At 35.0% G+C, this 20786-nt stretch overlaps 1 protein-coding gene across 1 annotated transcript in view; it reads right to left on the bottom strand.

The window, feature by feature from the left end:
- MALRD1 (MAM and LDL receptor class A domain containing 1) overlaps nucleotides 1-20786 on the bottom strand; it is a 683830-nt gene that overhangs the window by 447752 nt on the left and 215292 nt on the right. The window contains exons 14-16 of the mRNA XM_034644348.1: nucleotides 16967-17123; nucleotides 13281-13391; nucleotides 9416-9629 (exon numbers count right to left, since the gene is read on the bottom strand). Of these exons, the coding sequence (XP_034500239.1) occupies nucleotides 9416-9629; nucleotides 13281-13391; nucleotides 16967-17123 (482 nt within the window). The remainder of the gene's footprint in view (nucleotides 1-9415; nucleotides 9630-13280; nucleotides 13392-16966; nucleotides 17124-20786) is intronic.

Here is a 20786-nt window from a genome sequence, read left to right as displayed (position 1 = left end):
GCAGAACAGAGAACCCAGAAACAGCTTCACATAAGTACAGCCAATACTTGGAAAAGGTACAAAAACAGTCAAATGAAGAGAGAACAGTCTTGTCATGGTGCTGCAGGAATTAGGTAATCACGGGAGGTGGGGGGATCTTGACCTAAGTCTCACCCCTTATATGAAAATTTTAAAAAATGAGTCATAAACTTAAATATAAAATATAATACTATACAACTTTAACAAGAAAACATAGAAAAAAAAAATCTGGGACCTAGGACTTGGTGAAGTGTTTTCAGATACACTATCAAAAGCATGATCCCTAAAGGGAAAGATCAATAAATAGGATTGCATCAAAATAAAATTAAAATGTATGCTCCTTTCCTGTTAAGAGAATGAAAAGACAATCTAAAGCTTGGGAGAAAAAATTTGCCACTCACTTATCTGTCAAAGGACTTATATCTATAATATATATTAAGGAAAAAAAAACCTTCTAAACTCAACAGCTTAAAAATATTAAATTAGAAAATAGGCAAAAGTCATGAAGAAACATTTTGCCAAAGAGGATATATACATGGCAAAGATACATAAGAGAAGATATTCAACATCATTAGCNTTAAAAATATTAAATTAGAAAATAGGCAAAAGTCATGAAGAAACATTTTGCCAAAGAGGATATATACATGGCAAAGATACATAAGAGAAGATGTTAAACATCATTGGTGTCAAGAAAATGCAAATTAAGACCATGATTAGGTATTACTCCACATCAATAAAACAATAATAAAAATAGCACAAATACCAAATGTTCACAAAGCAGCAGAGAAACCGGATCTCTCATGCATTGTTGGTGGTAACAGAAAAGAACACAGCTGCTCTGAAAAACAATACCACGGTCTGTTACACCCATGCCATGGGACATGACTCAGTAATAAAAAAAGAAAATATGACTTATGCACACCACAATTTTGATGGATCACAAGAGGATTATGCTGAATGAAAAAAGTCTCAAAAGGTCGCATACTATATGGTTCCACTTATACAACTTTCTCAAAATGACGAACGATAAGCATGGGGAACAAAGTGTAGTTTCCCAAGGCTAAGAATGGTATGAGTATAACTATAAGGAAGTAGCTCAAGGAAGATCTTTGTGGGGATGGGATATCTTGATCGTGGTAATGATTACATGAATTTATGCTCATAATAAAGTGCCATAGAGCTATACATGTGTATCGAACCAATGTCAGTTTCCCGGTTTTAATATTATACCATAGTAGCACTGAGGGAAATTCATGAAGGGCACACAAGATTTCTCTCTACACCTTTGTAACTTCCTATGAATTTATAATTACTTCAAAATTCAAAGTTAACAAATTCATATCATGTTCCAATTATCATTGGGTGACATCATTAGGAATTTAACTTCCTTTTATTTCCTTATTCTATCAAGTGATAACAATAAATTCTCTAAGCAACATTTTCCAGAGTGTTTCACAAAACAAATGTTCTGTACAGAATATAATTGTTCCCATAGAAAAAAGGATTTGGGGGGAAAATTTGGAAAACCCTATTGATAATACCAACTTTTTGAAAATCTGCAATGCACAAATTGATTGAAAGATGCTCTTAACATAAATTGTTTCTTTCCTGATAACTACTTGATTTCATAACATAGGAAATACTACCCTAACACCTGTCACTTAAAACACTGGCTTAGTGAGAGCCGGGACCAATATTGGTAATTTTGGAAAGACTGAGAGCCTCTAAACCCCAGTCACTCAGCTACAGCCTACAGTAATGAATGTCTGATGCTTGAGACAATTGATCCTTCACCAGAAGTCCGTTTTGTCTTTTTGTTGTTGCTGTTTTGAACGTTATGATACCTGGCCTACTTTCTCACATCATCTCCCAAGCACAACTAAAGCGATTCACAGCCTATAATTAATAAAGGCTCTAAAAACACACTAGCTGTTTTCAAGGTGATGTATCACTTTTGAAAGCTCATGCTGGGATTAGTATTTTATATATAACTAAATTATCTCCCCTTGTCCCCTCTAAAAGTGATTTGTACTTATTCTAATTCTCATTCTTAATGGGAATGTTTATGTATCTCTTTTACTAGACAAGGAGTCCACAGTTATATTTAGGTAGCATCTTATTTTTTTTTTTTGTTTATGTTCCAGGGCCACTTATATCAGAGGTACCCAATATTTACCAAATAAATAAATGAAAAGTACATGTCAGAGATGCAAGTGTTAATTACAAAATGCTTGGTTAGACTTTCTATGACTATTGACAAAGAACGAAGTAATTGTCTAAGTCAGTGGTTTTCCGGGATGAGCATTACTGCACTGCTGCCTCCCACTGGGGAACCCTACACTTTGAATTTCATTTTTTGCTGCAACCAAGCACAAATTCTGATATGCCAAAAAGTTTCAGATGGAACACTGAACTGGATACGGTAGAGAAGTAATAAACATAATTTTACAGTGAGCAACAAGTTAAATATATATAATTATATTCAATATAAATATATTCAAAATTCATATATTATTCAATTGCATGTTTATTATATATTTAAATATTAATTTATATAATTTATATAGTCAATATATAAATATATATTATGTTATATTTATATATGCAATACATTCAATATAAATATATTCAAAATTCATCTGTTTATTCAAAAGTGAAAGAATTCTGCTATAACAAATGAGAGAGGGCAGTTAGGATATAAATAAGTCAACTCAAAACAAAAAATCCTGACGGATAACTGCGTCAGGAAATTATAGTTACACATTTATCGAAACCACAGGACATTGCTATCGACATGGTGATAACATAGAAAGGATTGTGTTGGGGCGCCTGGGTGGCACAGCGGTTAAGCGTCTGCCTTCGGCTCAGGGCGTGATCCCGGTGTTATGGGATCGAGCCCCACATCAGGCTCNTTCCACTATGAGCCTGCTTCTTCCTCTCCTACTCCCCCTGCTTGTGTTCCCTCTCTCGCTGGCTGTCTCTATCTCTGTAGAATAAATTTAAAAAAAAAAAAAAGGATTGTGTTTTCATGATTGCTGACTCTTTAAATATTTTTGAGTGTTTTAAAAAATTCAGGTACAAATACCTGTATCATTTGGCTTAATTATTATCTGTTTTCATTCTTTATTGAAATGTCAATTTCTCAATGAGGATGACTCTGACCGCCCTATTTAAACTACACCACCATTCCAAACATTTTCTTTCCTACTTTTCGCTATTTTACATTTTGTTGGAGCACTTAACCATTATGAAATACATTGTGTCATTTACTTATTTTGTTTATGTTTGCGTCCCTCTGCACCACCACCAACCACAGTGCAAGCTCCTTGAGAGCAGGAAATTTGTCTACATTGTGAACTACATCCAAATAATTAGAACAAACCCTGGCACATAATACATGTTGAATAAATATTACTGAATAAATGTTCATTTAAAATTCCTTCTGAATACATCCAATAAATTATATCTGGTAATCAGATATATACATACTCACTCAATCTTGACTTCAAGGTAACTGTATAAATTAAACTCATCAAGAAGATATACACAGAATGATTTTTTTTTTTAATTTCAAACACTATTGCCAATGATTAAAAGCCTGATATCCATGCATATGTCAATATGAAAATAAAGATTAAATAATAGCTCTCCTTTCACCAGACAACTTTCACAAAATTTTGTATTGTTTAGATTAGTGCTTCTTAAATTTTAATGCGCATATGTCTCACTGGATGATGTCATTAAAATACAGTTTATGATTCCGGGGTGGGTACTGAATTCTAAGAGCTGTTTATCTACGGGNTTAATTTCAAACACTATTGCCAATGATTAAAAGCCTGATATCCGTGCATATGTCAATAAGAAAATAAAGATTAAATAATAGCTCTCCTGGGGCGCCTGGGTGGCACAGCGGTTAAGCATCTGCCTTCGGCTCAGGGCGTGATCCCAGCGTTCTGGGATCGAGCCCCACATCAGGCTCTTCTACTATGAGCCTGCTTCTTCCTCTCCCACTCCCCCTGCTTGTGTTCTCTCTCTCGCTGGCTATCTCTATCTCTGTCGAATTAATAAATAAAATCTTTAAAAAAAAATAAATAAATAAATAAATAAATAAATAAATAAATAATAGCTCTCCTTTCACCAGACAACTTTCACAAAATTTTGTATTGTTTAGATTAGTGCTTCTTAAATTTTAATGCGCATATGTCTCACTGGATGATGTCATTAAAATACAGTTTATGATTCCGGGGTGGGTACTGAATTCTAAGAGCTGTTTATCTACGGGCCCAGATTTGAGTAGCTGAGTTTAGATTATTTTTTAACAGTGACAAATGGCACACTAGTATTTCTAAAGCTTGGTATTTTGAGGAANTAAATAAATAAATAAATAAATAAATAAATAAATAATAGCTCTCCTTTCACCAGACAACTTTCACAAAATTTTGTATTGTTTAGATTAGTGCTTCTTAAATTTTAATGCGCATATGTCTCACTGGATGATGTCATTAAAATACAGTTTATGATTCCGGGGTGGGTACTGAATTCTAAGAGCTGTTTATCCACGGGCCCAGATTTGAGTAGCTGAGTTTAGATTATTTTTTAACAGTGACAAATGGCACACTAGTATTTCTAAAGCTTGGTATTTTGAGGAAGATTTTATTCAGGAGGAAAAATGTGCTTTAAAATATTTGTCATGACTCAAATAAGACTGCTATTTAGTAATTGAGTATAAGAGCGTGCTATATTGTTTATCAAATGTCCTTTCACCAAGAGGGAACCTGAATCAACTATGGTCTTTGATGGATAATGACACATCAATGTAGGTTCATTGATCATTAACAAATCACCACTCTGGTGGGGGACACGGAGAGTAGGCAAGGTTGTATGTATATGGTAGCTCTGATTTGCTGTGAACCTAAAACCACCTTAAAAACAGTCTATTAAATTAAGTAAAGAGTAAAATAAAAATGACAACCTAAAGAATGAGAACATATTTGCAAATCATATATTTGATAAGGGTTTAAGATCTAAAATATAGAAATAACTCCTACACCTCAACAACAAAAGACAATCCACTAAAGAGACGGGCAAAGGATTTCACTAGACATTTCTCCTAAAAAGATATAGGAATAGACAGTAGGCGCAAGAAAAGATGCTTACTATTATCTGTCAGTAGGGAATGGAAAATCAAAACCACAATGAGATTCCACTCTGTAACACACTAGGATGGCTATAATTTTTTTTAAATTATAACAAATAAAATAAATAACAAGTATTAGCTACTTCCCAAACCCCCTTCAACGATTTACTAAATATCTTTCATCCTAGCCTGTTCTTATCATGCTCTTTAATATTGCGATTTGCCTTCCCTCCATTAATGGTCTCCCTCAGCTCACTATGTATTTTCTCACAGTACTTGTCACCTTTTAACAAATTCTATAATGTATTTTATAGACAAATGTGGGGGTGGGCGGAAGATGGAGGAGAGAGAGAGAGAGAACATTTTCTGTTTAGATCTAGAATATGAGGAAAACCATTTTTTTTATGTTTCATTTACTGATATATACTAGGTGTCTCCAACACTGATTGACATGTAACTTCTCAATAAATATGTTTTAAATTTATTTGCTCTGTTCTCTCCACCTCCCTTGACAGGGTTTTAAAATTTTATGTCTTTCCAGCCCTCTCTGTCTTATATCTATGTTCTATTCCATTAATTTGCACTATTAGCTAATTAGTTTCTAATATAAGGTTTCTATATATAGTTTCTATAATATATTAGTCTCTAATATAAACTATATATTGGTTTCTAATATGTCTATAAATTTTTTCTCTAAGTACTCACTTAGCTAAATCCCACAAGATTTTTATTCATTGTTTATTATTATTATTTAAACATTTTCTAATTTTATTATAATTTTTTTGGAGGGGAGGCATAGGTTATTAAAAGTGCATTTCTTGTAACCGATAGGTGTTTTCCAGCATTTGTTTTCTTTTTTTCTTTTTTTTTAATTTTTGGATTTTTTATTTATTATTTTACGTAAAGTTCAATGATTCATTAGTTGTGTATAACACCCAGTGCACCATGCAATACGTGCCCTCCTTACTACACCAGCCTATCCCATTCCCCCAACCCCCTCCCCTCTGAAGCCCTCAGTTTGTTTCTTGCTTTCCAGCCCAACTAAAAAGACGTGTGACTTTATTCCATTTTAAATTACCAAAATTTCCTTAATATTTAATAATAATATAATCTCTCTTTTTTTGGTAAATATTCAGTGTGTGTTTCAAAAGAACAGATATCTGCAGATGGTAAATACAGTGTTACATTTGCCCATTAGGTTCAGATTACTTACTAATTATGTTGATTAAATATCCAGCATCATTACTAATCATGGTACAGAATTAAATTATTTTCAGTACGCCTGAGACACTCTTAATTATGTATGAACAATAAATATGCTAATTAGAATGTATGGTGAAACAAAAAATATGGTTGTTTTCCAAAGGAGCATCTATATCATTGGCAAAGATATGTTCAAATAAGATTTTAGAGCTGTCAGACTTATATATCACTTTCTTCTTGTTGACTATGTCCCATATTTTAGGCATATTTATATAATAAAGCCAAAAATGACATTTTAATTTTTCTGCCAGATTTTGTTTTCAGAGTCTATCCTGATCTACAGAAAATTAAAGCAGTAGGTACTTCTGTTTAATAAAAGATTATTTTCTTCTTTTCCATCAGAGATGGTCCACTCCTTTAAAAGGAGTTTTAAATTCTTTCTGCTAGTTCTCCATGGTGTATTTCTACCTAATGATATTTCAGAAGTTTTCTTAGAGCTGTGATATTCATCAGTCTTTACCTAGAATTCTCAAAAAAATAAAAAAAACAAAAACTCCAAGCAAGATGGAACTTAAGGCTAATTTTTTGATTGGTTGTCACACAAATTTCTGAAATCAGTTGCCATGGTAATTTTTAAGATTTTTTTCCCCTTCCTATTCTTCTGGGTCTACTTAGAGCATCAAAGTTTACAATATATATAGGATAATAACTCATAATTCATATAGCATATGTTAGCCACTCTATAATTAAAACATTTAATACTGTAGAATGGGATTATACATAATTTTTAAATACATAATAAAAATAAGCAATGCTATTTAAAAACTCATACTCATGTATGAGAACCAATATCAAAATGTGGGTTTCTTTTTAAGGTCTAACATCTTGTTGTTTATTTGTTCTAATGAGTTGAAAAACTTTTCTTTTTTCTCTATAATATCTGAAGTAATTCAGCTGTCTTGCTCCAGTATTACTAATATGAGTAGCCCTACTCAAAACCTAAACAAGAATGATTTGGCAATCAATTCATCAAAAAGCACATTCTGGTGCAACATTCCGTCCAAAGTCTTAAGATTACTTTTACCTTTATTTTCATACAAAAGAACTACCAGTATTATGCTAAGTGAAGCAAGTCAGAGAAAGACAACAAATACCATATGACTTATATGTGGAATCTGAAACATGAAACAAATGACTAAACAAACAAAAAGCAGAATCAAACCTATAAATACCGAGAACAATGTGATGGTTGCCAGATGGGAAGAGGGTGGGGGATGGGCAAAATGGGTGACGGGGAGTGGGAAACACAGGCTTCCGGTTATGAATGAATAAGTCATGGGGATGAAAAATACCACACAGGGACTATAGTCAATGGTATTTGTAATAGCGCTGTTTGGTGACAGATGGCAGCTACACTTGGGAGGAGCACAGCATCATGTACAGAGTTGCCGGTACACCTGAAACTAATGTAACATTGTCTGTCGACTGTTCTCAAAAAGGAAAGAACTACCAAGACAGTAAGTTCCCACACATTTCAGAGTCTCTTAGCGTATCAACATTCTTCCCTAAATACAGACAAAGCATTCCTAGAAATATTTACAAATTTAGAACCTAAATCCAAAGAGTTCTGGGGAAATTTAGCCATTAGTAAGTCGATACTTTCAATACTGAAAATTGCATTAAATTTTATCTGGGGAAAGAGATACATTGGCAACATAAGAAATAAAATTCAAAGAATGATATCTGCTCTGTTTGACTGATAACCTAATAGATTTCTGTGATATTGAAACAAAAAAGGCAATGACGAAATTATAAAAGCATTTGATGCCGAAGGTAACTAAACACACAGCAGAAAATATTTATAAGGTAAAGATAAATATTAATTCAGAATTCAAGATTAGCTAAATATTTTTGCTTGGTTCCAGTGTGCTAATAAATAGATATTGGAAGAAATAATCCACAACTGAGGGAAGTCACTTGATATAAATAGAATTTCTACATCTGTAACTTTTTTTTTTAATATTTTTAAGATTCAGCATTACACACAGGTGGCATGGTAGCTTGTACTTGATTCTAGGATCAATTCTGTCAACACCAGTCTTAAGAACTTTGACAAAATTGTAAGCACTCCGGCTGGCAGCTTCATCTGTGGAATATACACTAAGAGTGTCTGTCCCACTTACCCCTCAGGGCTTCTGTGAAGATCAGGCAGACTTTAGTAGATTAGGGTTTACAGTTGAAAGTTCTATACAAATGAGAGCTCTTATTCTATTGAAATTGTTCTTGATATTCCAGATTTGGTTTAACAACAACAACAAAGGCTTAAACTAAAATATCCTTGCTCAGAAATTCTTACCAGTAAGTGGAATAATTTGTCAACCTTCATTTCGACAATCTGTATTCACCTCATTTGCAAGGCAATGAGGTAATAACTGGACTGTGTTTCAGAATTTACAGATTTACGCAAATGAGCATATATGGCCCATTTAGCTAAGGATATTTTAATAGGTGCTGTTTATTATGAGTTGATCTCCTACAATAATATCATAGAGCTGATATGTATTTCCTTTAGAAAACCCCTTTAATATATTATCTAGGTATTTAAATTTTATATATATATATATATATATTTAAACATTTATCACATCTCATAATTTACACAAAGGAATGACAACTCTCTCCAACGCATCAAAGCACAGAGGCTTGTGAACCCCACATGAAATGGCGTTGATGGATATTCTGCTTGTCTTTTTTCCAAAACTTACTTTCGTATGAAAAATATTTGTTTCCATTCTGTTTGTCTTTGAAGACACCTGTTTTCCGATTTATCACCAATTATCTCACACACACCAGCCACCAACTAGTTTTAAATGAATTACAGTTCTAAATTAAGTACTGAGAGAGAGAAAGAAATGTATTTAAATAGGTAAATCACCTTACTTACCTTGGCTGCTGGGCTATACATACTTCGTATGTTTCAGCAATTAACCCACCACATGCAGGGTAAGGTTGTAGGAGACAAAGGGAAATGTAAGGAAATAGAAAACTTCCACTTACTGCAAATGAAGGTAGACTCATCTGAATTATCAGCACAATCATCCACAAAATCACACAGCTTGTCCTTCGTGATGCATTGCTTGTTCGCACACGTGAATTCTTCAGCAGTACACTTCCTGTCTGGACTAAGTAGGGGGGGACAATCTTGAAAGGAAATATCGTCCACGGCTACATCTCCCATGTAACTGATGCCACGTTTTGCCCTAAAGATAATCTAAAAAAAAAAAAAAGAGAGAGAGAGAGAGAGAGAGAGAGAAGGAGGAAAGGGAAGAAGCAAAGAAATCCAATTTCAGTTGAATTGTCCAAGAATTTAAAATTTGAGGCAAACATGAAATACAGGACATTAGGCTTGATTCCAATAAAAATACTCCCATAATGAAACTGACCCAAGATGTTTGAGGCTCATCCCACAAATGTGGGAGTGGTAACACCACTGCCTCTGGTCTAGATTCTTAGGACAGGTGGCAACGAAAACCAGTAGGAGCCACCAAACTACCTAATGCTGCTCCTGCAGCTCTCTCACCCAAAACAAGACCTCCTCACTTCTTAGAGCCTCACCTTATATCAGAGAAGGAGGCCAGTCAGGTGACAAGCTACACAAAGCAAAAGAAGATACAACCACGTCATTTACTTTGGCCAATGTGTCACCACTCCTCAGATCTGTCCACCCCAATTATGTGACAGAAAGGTATCAAACCTTAATACATTGAGTTTTTTTTAATTTCCCATTTTTGGTATTGAAATCATTTTAATCTGCTTTTGCTGATGTACGTGATGAACAAAATTCTCATGTGTGCCACTGTCTGACAGTGATATCCCACTTACATGGACTCCAAAAGAATTATAAATGATGGAAAATAATAACAGGAGTTGCTAAAATGTTTAGAAATATCATCCTCAATTTGCAATATTACCAGTGCTTGGAAGAACAATTAACACTGTTTCATAGAACACAAGAAGTCACAAATTGTTTAGTTTCACATTTCTAAGTGAGATTACTTCAGAATGTTTCTAGCAAATTTCTCTGCATGCCAAATATGTATTTGTGTATTAACATAAGAAATACTCATATAAAGTAACTTCAAAACAATCCAAAATGAGTTAACAAGGAATACAGATTTACTAAAGTGATTTTATAAAAATATTTATTGTTCAAACTCCCAAGTCCCTTTTGACCAAATTGAAACATTTTTCCTGAAAGAATTACTATTTTTCCTTAGGATGTGTTATGCTTTTATGTGACTGTATGAAAACCTATGTGTTTTCCTTTTAAGATAAGATGATAGAATAATTGAAAATCATGCCTCTCAAATTATCAAAGCCAAAACAAAAATACAATTTTTATGTAAATTCATGTACCAAATTTACATAAGTTGTTCTTCAGATGTGCTGGAAAAGAAAAATAAATTTGATAGATTGAGACATTGGAAACCATTAAGAAGAGGTGAAACTAGAAAGAATAAGGACTACAGTGTTTTATAAGGAAACACTGATACGCAAATTGAAAAGGGTACTCTATTTTCTGGGTGCATCTACACATTTAAATATGTGATACAACGTTCTGTGAAAAAGAAATCAGATAATAAGTGTTTCCTTATTAATTTGTTTTGTGCAATACTATAGATAGACTCAGGTGCCTGCCATGTCCAAATGATCAAATCACTGCTTACACCCCAATGCTCCATAAAAATGTTAGATAAGATTCCATAGACTTTCATATTGAACGTGATTATACTTTCTTTAAAGAATAGTTATAATTTTTCAATAGAATAAAAGCAGGGTTAATTATTTTGGAAAATGTGGAAAGCAACAAGGCACAGTGCTTGGATTACGGACTCGTAGATAAACTGGCCTTGCTTAAAGTCTGCCTCTGCCATCTTGTAGTATGCAACTAGAGCAAGTTCCCTAAGGTGTAGGTCTTTGCATATTCTGATCTATAAAAGGGGGGTAGTGATCATACGATTACTGTAAAAACTAAAGGAATAAATGTTTCAAATTCATAGAATAGTACTTAGCACTTACTAAGTGCTATGTATATGCCTGCTCTAGTTATACAAACTATTTTAATTAAATACTCCGCTTTTTTGAGGGCCCCCAAATAAAACTCTGGAAACTACTCAGTGCTGATTCCGTACATAATTCCTAAAAACATCTTATACTTTTACTCAAGGGTTACAGGTATTCCTCTCTCTAAGGTGAAAGGGAATGATATTGTAAAAATGGAAGAAACAAGGATGGTATACCTGACTCATCACTCTCTCTCTGGTGTAGTAATGAGCTTTGCACGTAGTGGGGGCTTAGTACGCCTGTATTGAAGGTATGAGTGAATCACAAAAAAGCATCAAATATTCACAAGCCATTATTATCTAATTTTAAGATTCAAACAACATGGGCATATTTCTCTTCAGTCAAATTTCAATATATGAAAAAGCAAATTTCAGAAATGCTAAGTTAATTAATAATTGATTCCTCCTGTTGAAATCCCCCTTAACGTTATTTTGAACATGATTTTACTATACAAATATTCTACTTGCACAGAACTAGTTCAGAATTCATTGCCTGGGGTAGAAACCTATGTTTGGCAGCAGCAAAACCTTCTCCATGTTCTTGCTGAGGATTCTTCTGCCCTCAGTTAAAAGATCTTAAAGAATGAACAGGTGGAATCATTTTTAAAATAAATTTCATATTGTGTATTATGAAACTGCTGTCCAATAATTACATCCTCAGGCTGAACGTATTTCTTATCAATTTCTTAAATTATCTACAAACGACCCATAAGAAAACTGGGCTCCAGCGAGAGGCCAAAAACATATGGAATTTATTACACCTACAATTCCAAGAAACTGGGGACAGTGTTGTATCAATGCCTTTACATAGAGGTAGTTAGCTGTGCTTCCACTGGAATGGAGAGCGGCTCATCTCTCACACAGCACATGACTATAGATAGTTACTGAATATTCACAGAAGAACTGGCTGTTATTTCTGTATATACAGAGGACTGTAAATGCAATAATTAGCCAAGATATATCTTCTATCTAGAGATAAATGGTTCTAAATTCCTGAAATTAAGCCCTGTGCAATTAAAACTAAGAAAATGTTCCCCAGCATAAATGCTTCTGGATCCTCACTCTCCTGATCCAAATCTTAAAAAATTTAATAGCTAAGCCTCATATTCCAAGAAAACCCCCTTCTGCCAAATACATGCACACACGCACACGCACACGCACGCACACGTACGCACATCCATGAGTTATTTTCTTGATAATGCATAAAAAACAAACTCCATACCAATTACCTTGGCATGTAATTATCTTCAATTTAAGCATATGTCCTACTACTTCTTATTTTAAATTGTTAGGTATGTATAGGTCTTATCCTCCTAATATTATTGTAATCTACGTGAAGACAAATACAGCATTACATAATTTTGTGCCTCCCCCAAATATTTTTGAATTAGGTAAACCTATTACCTCTAATAACATTCAACAATACAATGTGCTTTCAAAAGTCTGTCTTTTTAATTAGCTTTGAAATAGATTAACATAATTATTCTGCAGTCTCTGAGAATATATCCGTAAAGTCGAGGGAGGTGTTCTTTGTAGGAGGGAGGCTGACTGTGAAGTGGAACATGGTTGGCATGAAAATTACATAGTCCTAGAACATGCTGGTCTAATTGGGAGAAATTAGGACACTCGGAACTGTTAAATTCCTTATGGAAATGCTACATGGAGTGGCAGGCATTCATATAACACATCAGGAAGGGGATGGGAGGACAAAAAGGCTATATGAGCGGAGGAAATAAAGTTGGATTGGCAGAAAAAATTCAACAAAACTCCTTTATCAGCCAACTACGTGGCTTACAAACCTGTATATGTGATTGAACGCCTAAAAACACTTCCACTTTCTTCCACTGTGCACCTTGCTGTCCTCTTTGAGCCCACAATTTAGAAGTAACATTGTCTTTCTTGCTGAGTACCTACAGAAATAAATCAAGTAACAGGTGTTAAAATATTCTGTCTTAATAAATTTTAAACATTCAGAATTTGCCCAGGGATTTTTCAAAATTTTAATATCAACATGAAGTCCCTTAGAGAAAAGTGGGGACAGTTTTCATTAGATGTCTTTGTTTTCTATACAGCAATGCGTCTCAAGGATCCCTCACAAGCTTTATGTAATAAAGGTGTACATGAATTTCTGTCAGTCAAGTCCAAAGGGTCTAGGCACCATTTCATTAACCATTAATGAAACTACATTAGCTTTTTAACTACATTAGCTTTTTAAAAAATCTGACAGACATAACAAGTGGAATTTTATATATTAAGTAATATTCATGGAATCGAAATGAAAAGCACTTATTACTTACTAAAACTTTTTTTTTTTTGAGGATGACTTTCCTTCCTCATGCTCTTGGGTTCAGTGGGGACAGTGTGTTACCTAATGGGAACCCCTTCAATTTTAACAGCATGGCTGGGTGATACGAGAGGGCACTGACTCATCCTGTGATGGTAAGAGTTCCCCACCCAAGAGCCTTGACACCTCGCATTCTCCTCAGTACTCTATCCTTATTCTAAAGGGAAATTCAGATCAGTCTCAGCAGACAAATTATCCTGACTCTCCTTTTAGAATGCTCCAAAATGGACCAACAAGAGAGCAACTGAAGAGAAGAGGGAAAAGCAGAACAATTCCACATTTTAAAGTAACTGACTTAGTTGGCTTATTTAATTAGTTCACAGCATTACTTTTTAAAAATACAATGTGTACATCTGAAAGAATTATTCTGGTAAAGGGTTTGTGAAGGTTTTGACTTGTGAAAGTGAAAGTTACTCTTAATGGTTTCCTTATCTCCTTATTTTCGATTAAATTCAAACAGCTATTTATATTGGAGTATAAATAACATTCAAACTATTAATTTTATAGAAGTAGCATTTCTAGACCCTTTAGAATTTCTAAGTAATATGGGGCTAACAAATATATCACTACGGTTTTGGTCTATATAATTTAAGTTAAAACAACATGCTATCAAGGTCAAAAAATATGATTTCTAAAAAAATAAAAATCATTTTTTGATGAGTACTTTGAAAAAGTATGGGAAATAGATCTTTGTATGAATGCCATTCTACATACAAATGATTAGGAAAATGTGTTCATGCACAAAAATAAGGATCATGTGCATTGCCATTTCACTTCTTTGATACCTACTTACAATATTTTAATAATATTCTATAATTTTTCACCTACTAATACAAAATTGTACCTGAGAAAAAGGAAGTATATTTCAGATGATTAATCTTAACCACAAAATATACCAGTTAAATAATTCTCACTTTTCTGACTAAAACCCTGCAGTAAGCTGTATTGATTGTTTGCCACAAACCATTTTTTAAAGTCAATGTAAAACAAATGAAAAGCTGCAACTTTAATCCATAAGACTATTGGATGTTTTTAGATTATCAAACATGCACACATACTTATATACAAACAAGTTTATTTTTAAATCATTATTGGTAAGGAGTCTCAACTATAATAAAGAACGTAATTCTTCTAAAATTTATAAGTAAATTTAAGTAAAAAAAACTAACAGCATTTGTGAAATATGTTTATCTAAAACTTATTTGGAAAAATAAATATTTAATATAGCCAGGAAAATCTTAGAATAAGACAGTAAAAGAATAAGGAGACAAAGCACCTTATATTAAAATTATAATCAAGGTACAGGGGAAGAAGTGGTTAAGCAGCAGGCCTGCAGTCTCTTTTTTTTTCTCTACTGGGGAAGAAAAAAAAAGTAGGTAACCTACCTGGAATCTCTTTGCAAATATGCTAAACATAGACTTCTTCGCTAACAATTTAATGGTATTTGACAAGGGGGAGAGCCCTTTGCTATGCCTGCATTTAGCAAGACTTTCCTGGTCTGAAACTGCTCACAGTAAACAATTCTAGAATTTTGGGATTTGTCTTTCATACATGGCTTCCTGGAAAATGCTACACAGGGTATGAAATAGTACAAATGGAGATGTTTGACAACCGAGTTGGCTTGTTCTCTGTAAATGATGCGTCTATGCATACTGCTTAAAACCTCATATATTATATAAGGCATGTCGAATACGAGACAACAAGATCTAGGTATGTGCACTGAGACTCCAGAACCTCTCTCTGATTTGCCTGTGCAACGTGGTCTTCTAAAAGAAACCAGGACCCCCTGGAAAAAGTTAACTCTTGGGAGGGAACAGGATAAAAATAACATGAGTCTGGAACATCTTATTGGACAGAAAGAAGAAAATGCTCAAAGACTGATGGGATTGTCGAAGAGACATAGAAGGCAGCTTAAAGGGTCTCCAATGAGCAAATCTGGGGCAATTTAAAAATCAATAAATAATAATAATAATAAACAGTAACAAACTGAATACAAAAAGGATCCACGAATCCACACTGATATAAATCAATAAATGGAGACAGAATTGTGTTGGTGGTGGTGGTGGTAATAGTGTTTTTTATAATAGAAAACCAACCAACAAATGTAAACAGAATAATGAAGTTAAAAAAATCACAATTAAGCAATCATCATAGTAAAATTAATTCCAGTTAAAAGTACCAAAGGAAGCAAAAACTAGCAAGTAAAATTGACTTGAGACAGGATTTTATGTACTATCAAAATATCTCTTCACAAAATATTTATTGATAACAAAGGAAACAAAAGTAGTAAGACCTATAGATATCATATACTACCAATGGGATGCAGTAAAAAGAACACAATATTGGTGATACTACAGCAAAAAATATAAAATATATATATATATAAAAATATATAAACATATACATAGGTTTAACATTGAACAAATCTAAATTGAGTGGATTCTACACATTGGATTAGATTATATTTTAAAATTACAAGGTCACAAAAGCCTAGAGAAGATTAAGGAATTATTCCAACTTGAAAGACATTAGGAAGAAATAACCAGGTATGATACATGATCCTGTATGGAATTTTTCCTATAAAAGATGGTGTGGGACAACGGGCAAAAAAAAAAAAAAATAGGAACTCTGGGTGAAAGTTAATATTGGAGTTCTCTGTGAGACTCTTGAAACAGTTTGAAATAGTTTAAACAGTAATTCTGAAACAGTTTAATTTTTTAACGAAGAAACAATTTGAAAAAGACAATTGGAAAATGTAGCAGCAGCACCACCAACATGAAGAATGCGCATTCAAAGGTCACCGAAGTGTGTACATCCATTTGCACTATTCTCAGAACATTGGTATTCTCAGAACGCTGACGCCAAAACCTACATGAAACATTTCAAGTTCAAAACTGTCTTACACACAAGCTGTAACCTCAGAATAAAGATAATAACCATAAAATGAACAGTAAAAATTTCCTACTGGCCTTTCAGGTCCAATTCTGCTAAAGCCTTTTTTCAAACGTACCATACTGAAACCAGTAAGGTGTGATAATTACCCATTCACATCTATTAGCAGACTATATTTTAATAATGCTGAATTATACAGTCTGAATTTTTATAGAGGAAATTTAGAAAGTGCAATTGTCTAAGGGCTACCTGGAGAGAACCAACTGTGACACCATTCATATGAGTCCAGAACACCAGGGTACATTTTGGGCCCATGCGTGAAATAAGAGGAGTGAGTATATCAGCCGTGTCACCAAATCTTCCATTTGAACTATCAGCATACAGGTACCAGCCATCTGTGGTATTTCTGGGGAAAGTACAAAGTGTGTATCAGATTAAAAAAAAGAAGAAAATCATAAAACGTAATCTAGTTCATCACTGACCATATTTTACTGTTCTGTAAGTTTTCCTAAAAGCATCATAATGTTTTACAGCATAATGATGACTCACAATCTTCAGCAGAAATAATTATTCTACTGCTTCTTACCTGTAGGCAGGAGGATGCCACAGTCTGTTTGCTCAAGACTGGCTCCATATGACCCCTTTCTGTGGACTGGGGACAAAGGTCACGGCCTTCACCTACTCTCATCCCAGAGGCATTGGGACAGGACAGTGGGAATTCTTTCCTCCCACCTAGACAGGGTTTGCCCCACCACCACCACCATGGCTGCCTTTCTGAGGGGGTGGATCCACTGTTTACTTAAAGAAATACCATGTTTATAGCTGGAGGAGAAATGTGCCCAACACTGGTAGAGATCTGACTCTCAACAGGGCCCTGGCCTCCTTTCCAGCACTGCCAGTGAAGCTCCCAGAGCAAATGAAGGCAGACGTGGCAGGGACAAGGAACATACGCCCTGCACTCCCTCTGCTCCCTGACCCTGTGGTATGAAGACCTGTCACCACCTTCCTCAAAGCCTTCTTGTCCCGGGGCATTCCCAGTCTCTATCCTCCAAGATTCTTAGCTCCTTGACCTTTCAGTTGTCTCCTAGAAAACCAGTGTTTGGAGCAATAAGATTATTTTTGCTTGAATCTTGTTTCTAAGAAAAGGTAAAGAGCTGGCATTGTGGGAATCTTCTTTTTATTTTAAAAGATCTTTTTAGAAAACAGATCTTAATAGGATGGATGTCTGAGTTTCAGTGCCAAAGTATCTTTTGGAAACTTGGAACACCAAGAGCTCTGCCTCCACTGCCTAAGGAGAGGGCCCCTCCCTCTCTGCCCTCACTTTGCTCCACGCTGCCTGGTTTCCAGCCCGCCCATCAAGTGCCCCGCTCACGTTTGATCCTGCTTGCGCTGCCACCCCCCACATACCTGGGGGCACTGGTACATCTTGGGTTATTGCTCTCCCCTGACTCCTTTCCCCTTCCTGGTGGTCCCCCAGACAGGCACAGCACTACTGAACTCAACGAGTAACTGGCAATGTGACAACAGCCAAGCTGGGGGCTGAGGCCCGGAGATAGTGCCTCGGCCATCCTCCCACACTGGGCTGAGACACAGCCTTTGGGATGCCAGGCCCATCTCTGATCCTGCCTGCTAGTCTTGGAGGAAGGGACTCCTGTCAAGAGAGACGTCTTCAGAGGGGAAACCAGGAGGTGGGACTTGAGGTTGGCTAATGTAAGCTTCCACCACCACCACCATCAAGAGGTGAATCCACTGTCACCGGTTGCCCAGAGGTGTCCACATCTTTTTCCAGGAGCACCCACAGGAGGAAGGGGGTTTATTTAGGAACACTTTAAAGAAACCTTTCATGTCCTAGGGGCCTCTTTCATCAGAGCAAGAGAGTAGGTTGCAATGATTTAACATTTGTGTGGAGTCGACTCAGGTGCAAGGGAAGTTTTAGCCCAGGCACAAAGTTAGTTTCAAATACTAAATAATAAATCCATTTTTCTTTATTTGCTTTTTTTGCACAGAAGCTGGTAATCTAGGACCTACGTGTGAACGGCTTTATACGAATATTTTTGTACTCGGGTTTCTTGGGTTGTTACGATACATTATATTTAAGTTCCTTGAACACTGATGATCCCCCTAATGTGGATGATGACTGAAGCCTTGTAAATTCAGGGATATTTGTGTGAATAAGTTATTTGATGGTGCCAAGGGAGGGAGGGAGGAAGGGAGGGAGGGAAGAAGGAAGGGAAAGGAAGGAAGGAAGGGAAAGGAAGGGAAGAGAGAGGAAGGGAGAGGAAGAAGGGAAGGGAAAAGAAAGGACAGAGAAAGGAAAGGAAAGGAAAGGAAAGGAAAGGAAATTTTTTTTTTTAAGAAAAGAAAAGAAAAGAAAAGAAAAGAAAAGAAGAAAAGAAAAGAAAAGAAAAGAAAGAAGAATTACTCTACTATTTCGATTTCCAATCCATGTATCAGTTGGTACAATATGCACAAATTACAGTAAAGGCTGAAATTACCAGGTCTAATCTGTAATAATTTGGTTGTGTGCTTCTGTTTTGTTTTTTATAATGATATTGCCAATAACGTGGTCAGCTCTGTATGGCTTATTGTCTTTTTTTCAACACTTACTTTTTTATTGAAATAGAATTGACATACAATGTTAATTAGTTTCAGATGTATTACATATTGATTTGACAATTCTATACACTACTCAATGCTCACCACGATAAGTATAGTCACCACCTGTCACCATGTATTACTACAACACTATTGACGATATTCCCTATGCTGTCTTTTCATCTTTGTGACTTAGTTACTTCATAACTGGAAGTTAAAGTTTGTACCTCTTAATCTATTTTGCCTATACCCCCATCCACTTCCCTTCTAGCAACCCCCAGTTTGTTCTCTGTATTTAAGAGTCTGTTTGGTTTTTTGTTCATTCGTTTTGTTTTTTAGATTCCACATGGGAGTGAAATCATATTTTCATGTATGTAAAATGGACTCTAAATAACTGAATACTTTTAGAAGAGGGACATAAAGGAGAAAAATATATAGAAGAAATAAAACATGTAAAATAGAAAGGAAACTGGCCTGGGGTTCTATTTACAATCTAAAAGGCTTTCAGGTTCAAATTTAGTCTCTATTAATTTAGGTCAGCTTTACTCAAATATATTTTAATAAGCTGGTAGATAATTTTTAAAGTATGACTTTTTCCTCCTTACCTCCAAATCAAAAAGTCAGGAAGAAAACAATTGAATATCAATGTAATCTTGCCATAAAAGACAGAGTTCATGCTTCCACTTTAAATATCAATTCAAAAAAGAAATAACAAAACATTAAAGACATCTAGGTAACAAAGTTTTTTGAAGCATTAAATGAAGAGGTGATTCCCCACAGTTTGGGCCTTCTGGCACACTTTAGATTTCTTACCACATTCTCACTTAAATATTATGCTAGATACTACAGAATGTAAATTTGCTACTTATTAAAACCATTTTCATTTTGAAAGTTTTATCATTTTTCTTGGGGGAAGAAATGTGAATCAGTCATAGCAAATGGATAGAGAGAAACCATAAGTATTCATTCAATCCCCACATANTTTTTTTGCACAGAAGCTGGTAATCTAGGACCTACGTGTGAACGGCTTTATACGAATATTTTTGTACTCGGGTTTCTTGGGTTGTTACGATACATTATATTTAAGTTCCTTGAACACTGATGATCCCCCTAATGTGGATGATGACTGAAGCCTTGTAAATTCAGGGATATTTGTGTGAATAAGTTATTTGATGGTGCCAAGGGAGGGAGGGAGGAAGGGAGGGAGGGAAGAAGGAAGGGAAAGGAAGGAAGGAAGGGAAAGGAAGGGAAGAGAGAGGAAGGGAGAGNTCAGGTCATGATCTCGGGGTCCTGGGATCGAGTCCTGTGTCAGGCTCCCTCTGCTCCTCCTCCCACTCATTCTCTCAGTCTCTCACTCGCTTTCTTTCTCTCTCAAATAATAAATAAAATATCTTTTAAAAAAGAATTAGAAATAAAGGAAAGTCTAAAACAGTACCTGGCCCATCTTATATACTTAATAAATGATAGTTGTGAT

This window comes from Ailuropoda melanoleuca, chromosome 15 (genome assembly GCF_002007445.2).
Source record: "Ailuropoda melanoleuca isolate Jingjing chromosome 15, ASM200744v2, whole genome shotgun sequence".
In the NCBI taxonomy this organism is placed as follows: Eukaryota; Metazoa; Chordata; class Mammalia; order Carnivora; family Ursidae; genus Ailuropoda; species Ailuropoda melanoleuca.
This window is presented reverse-complemented; position numbering and strand designations above follow the sequence as displayed.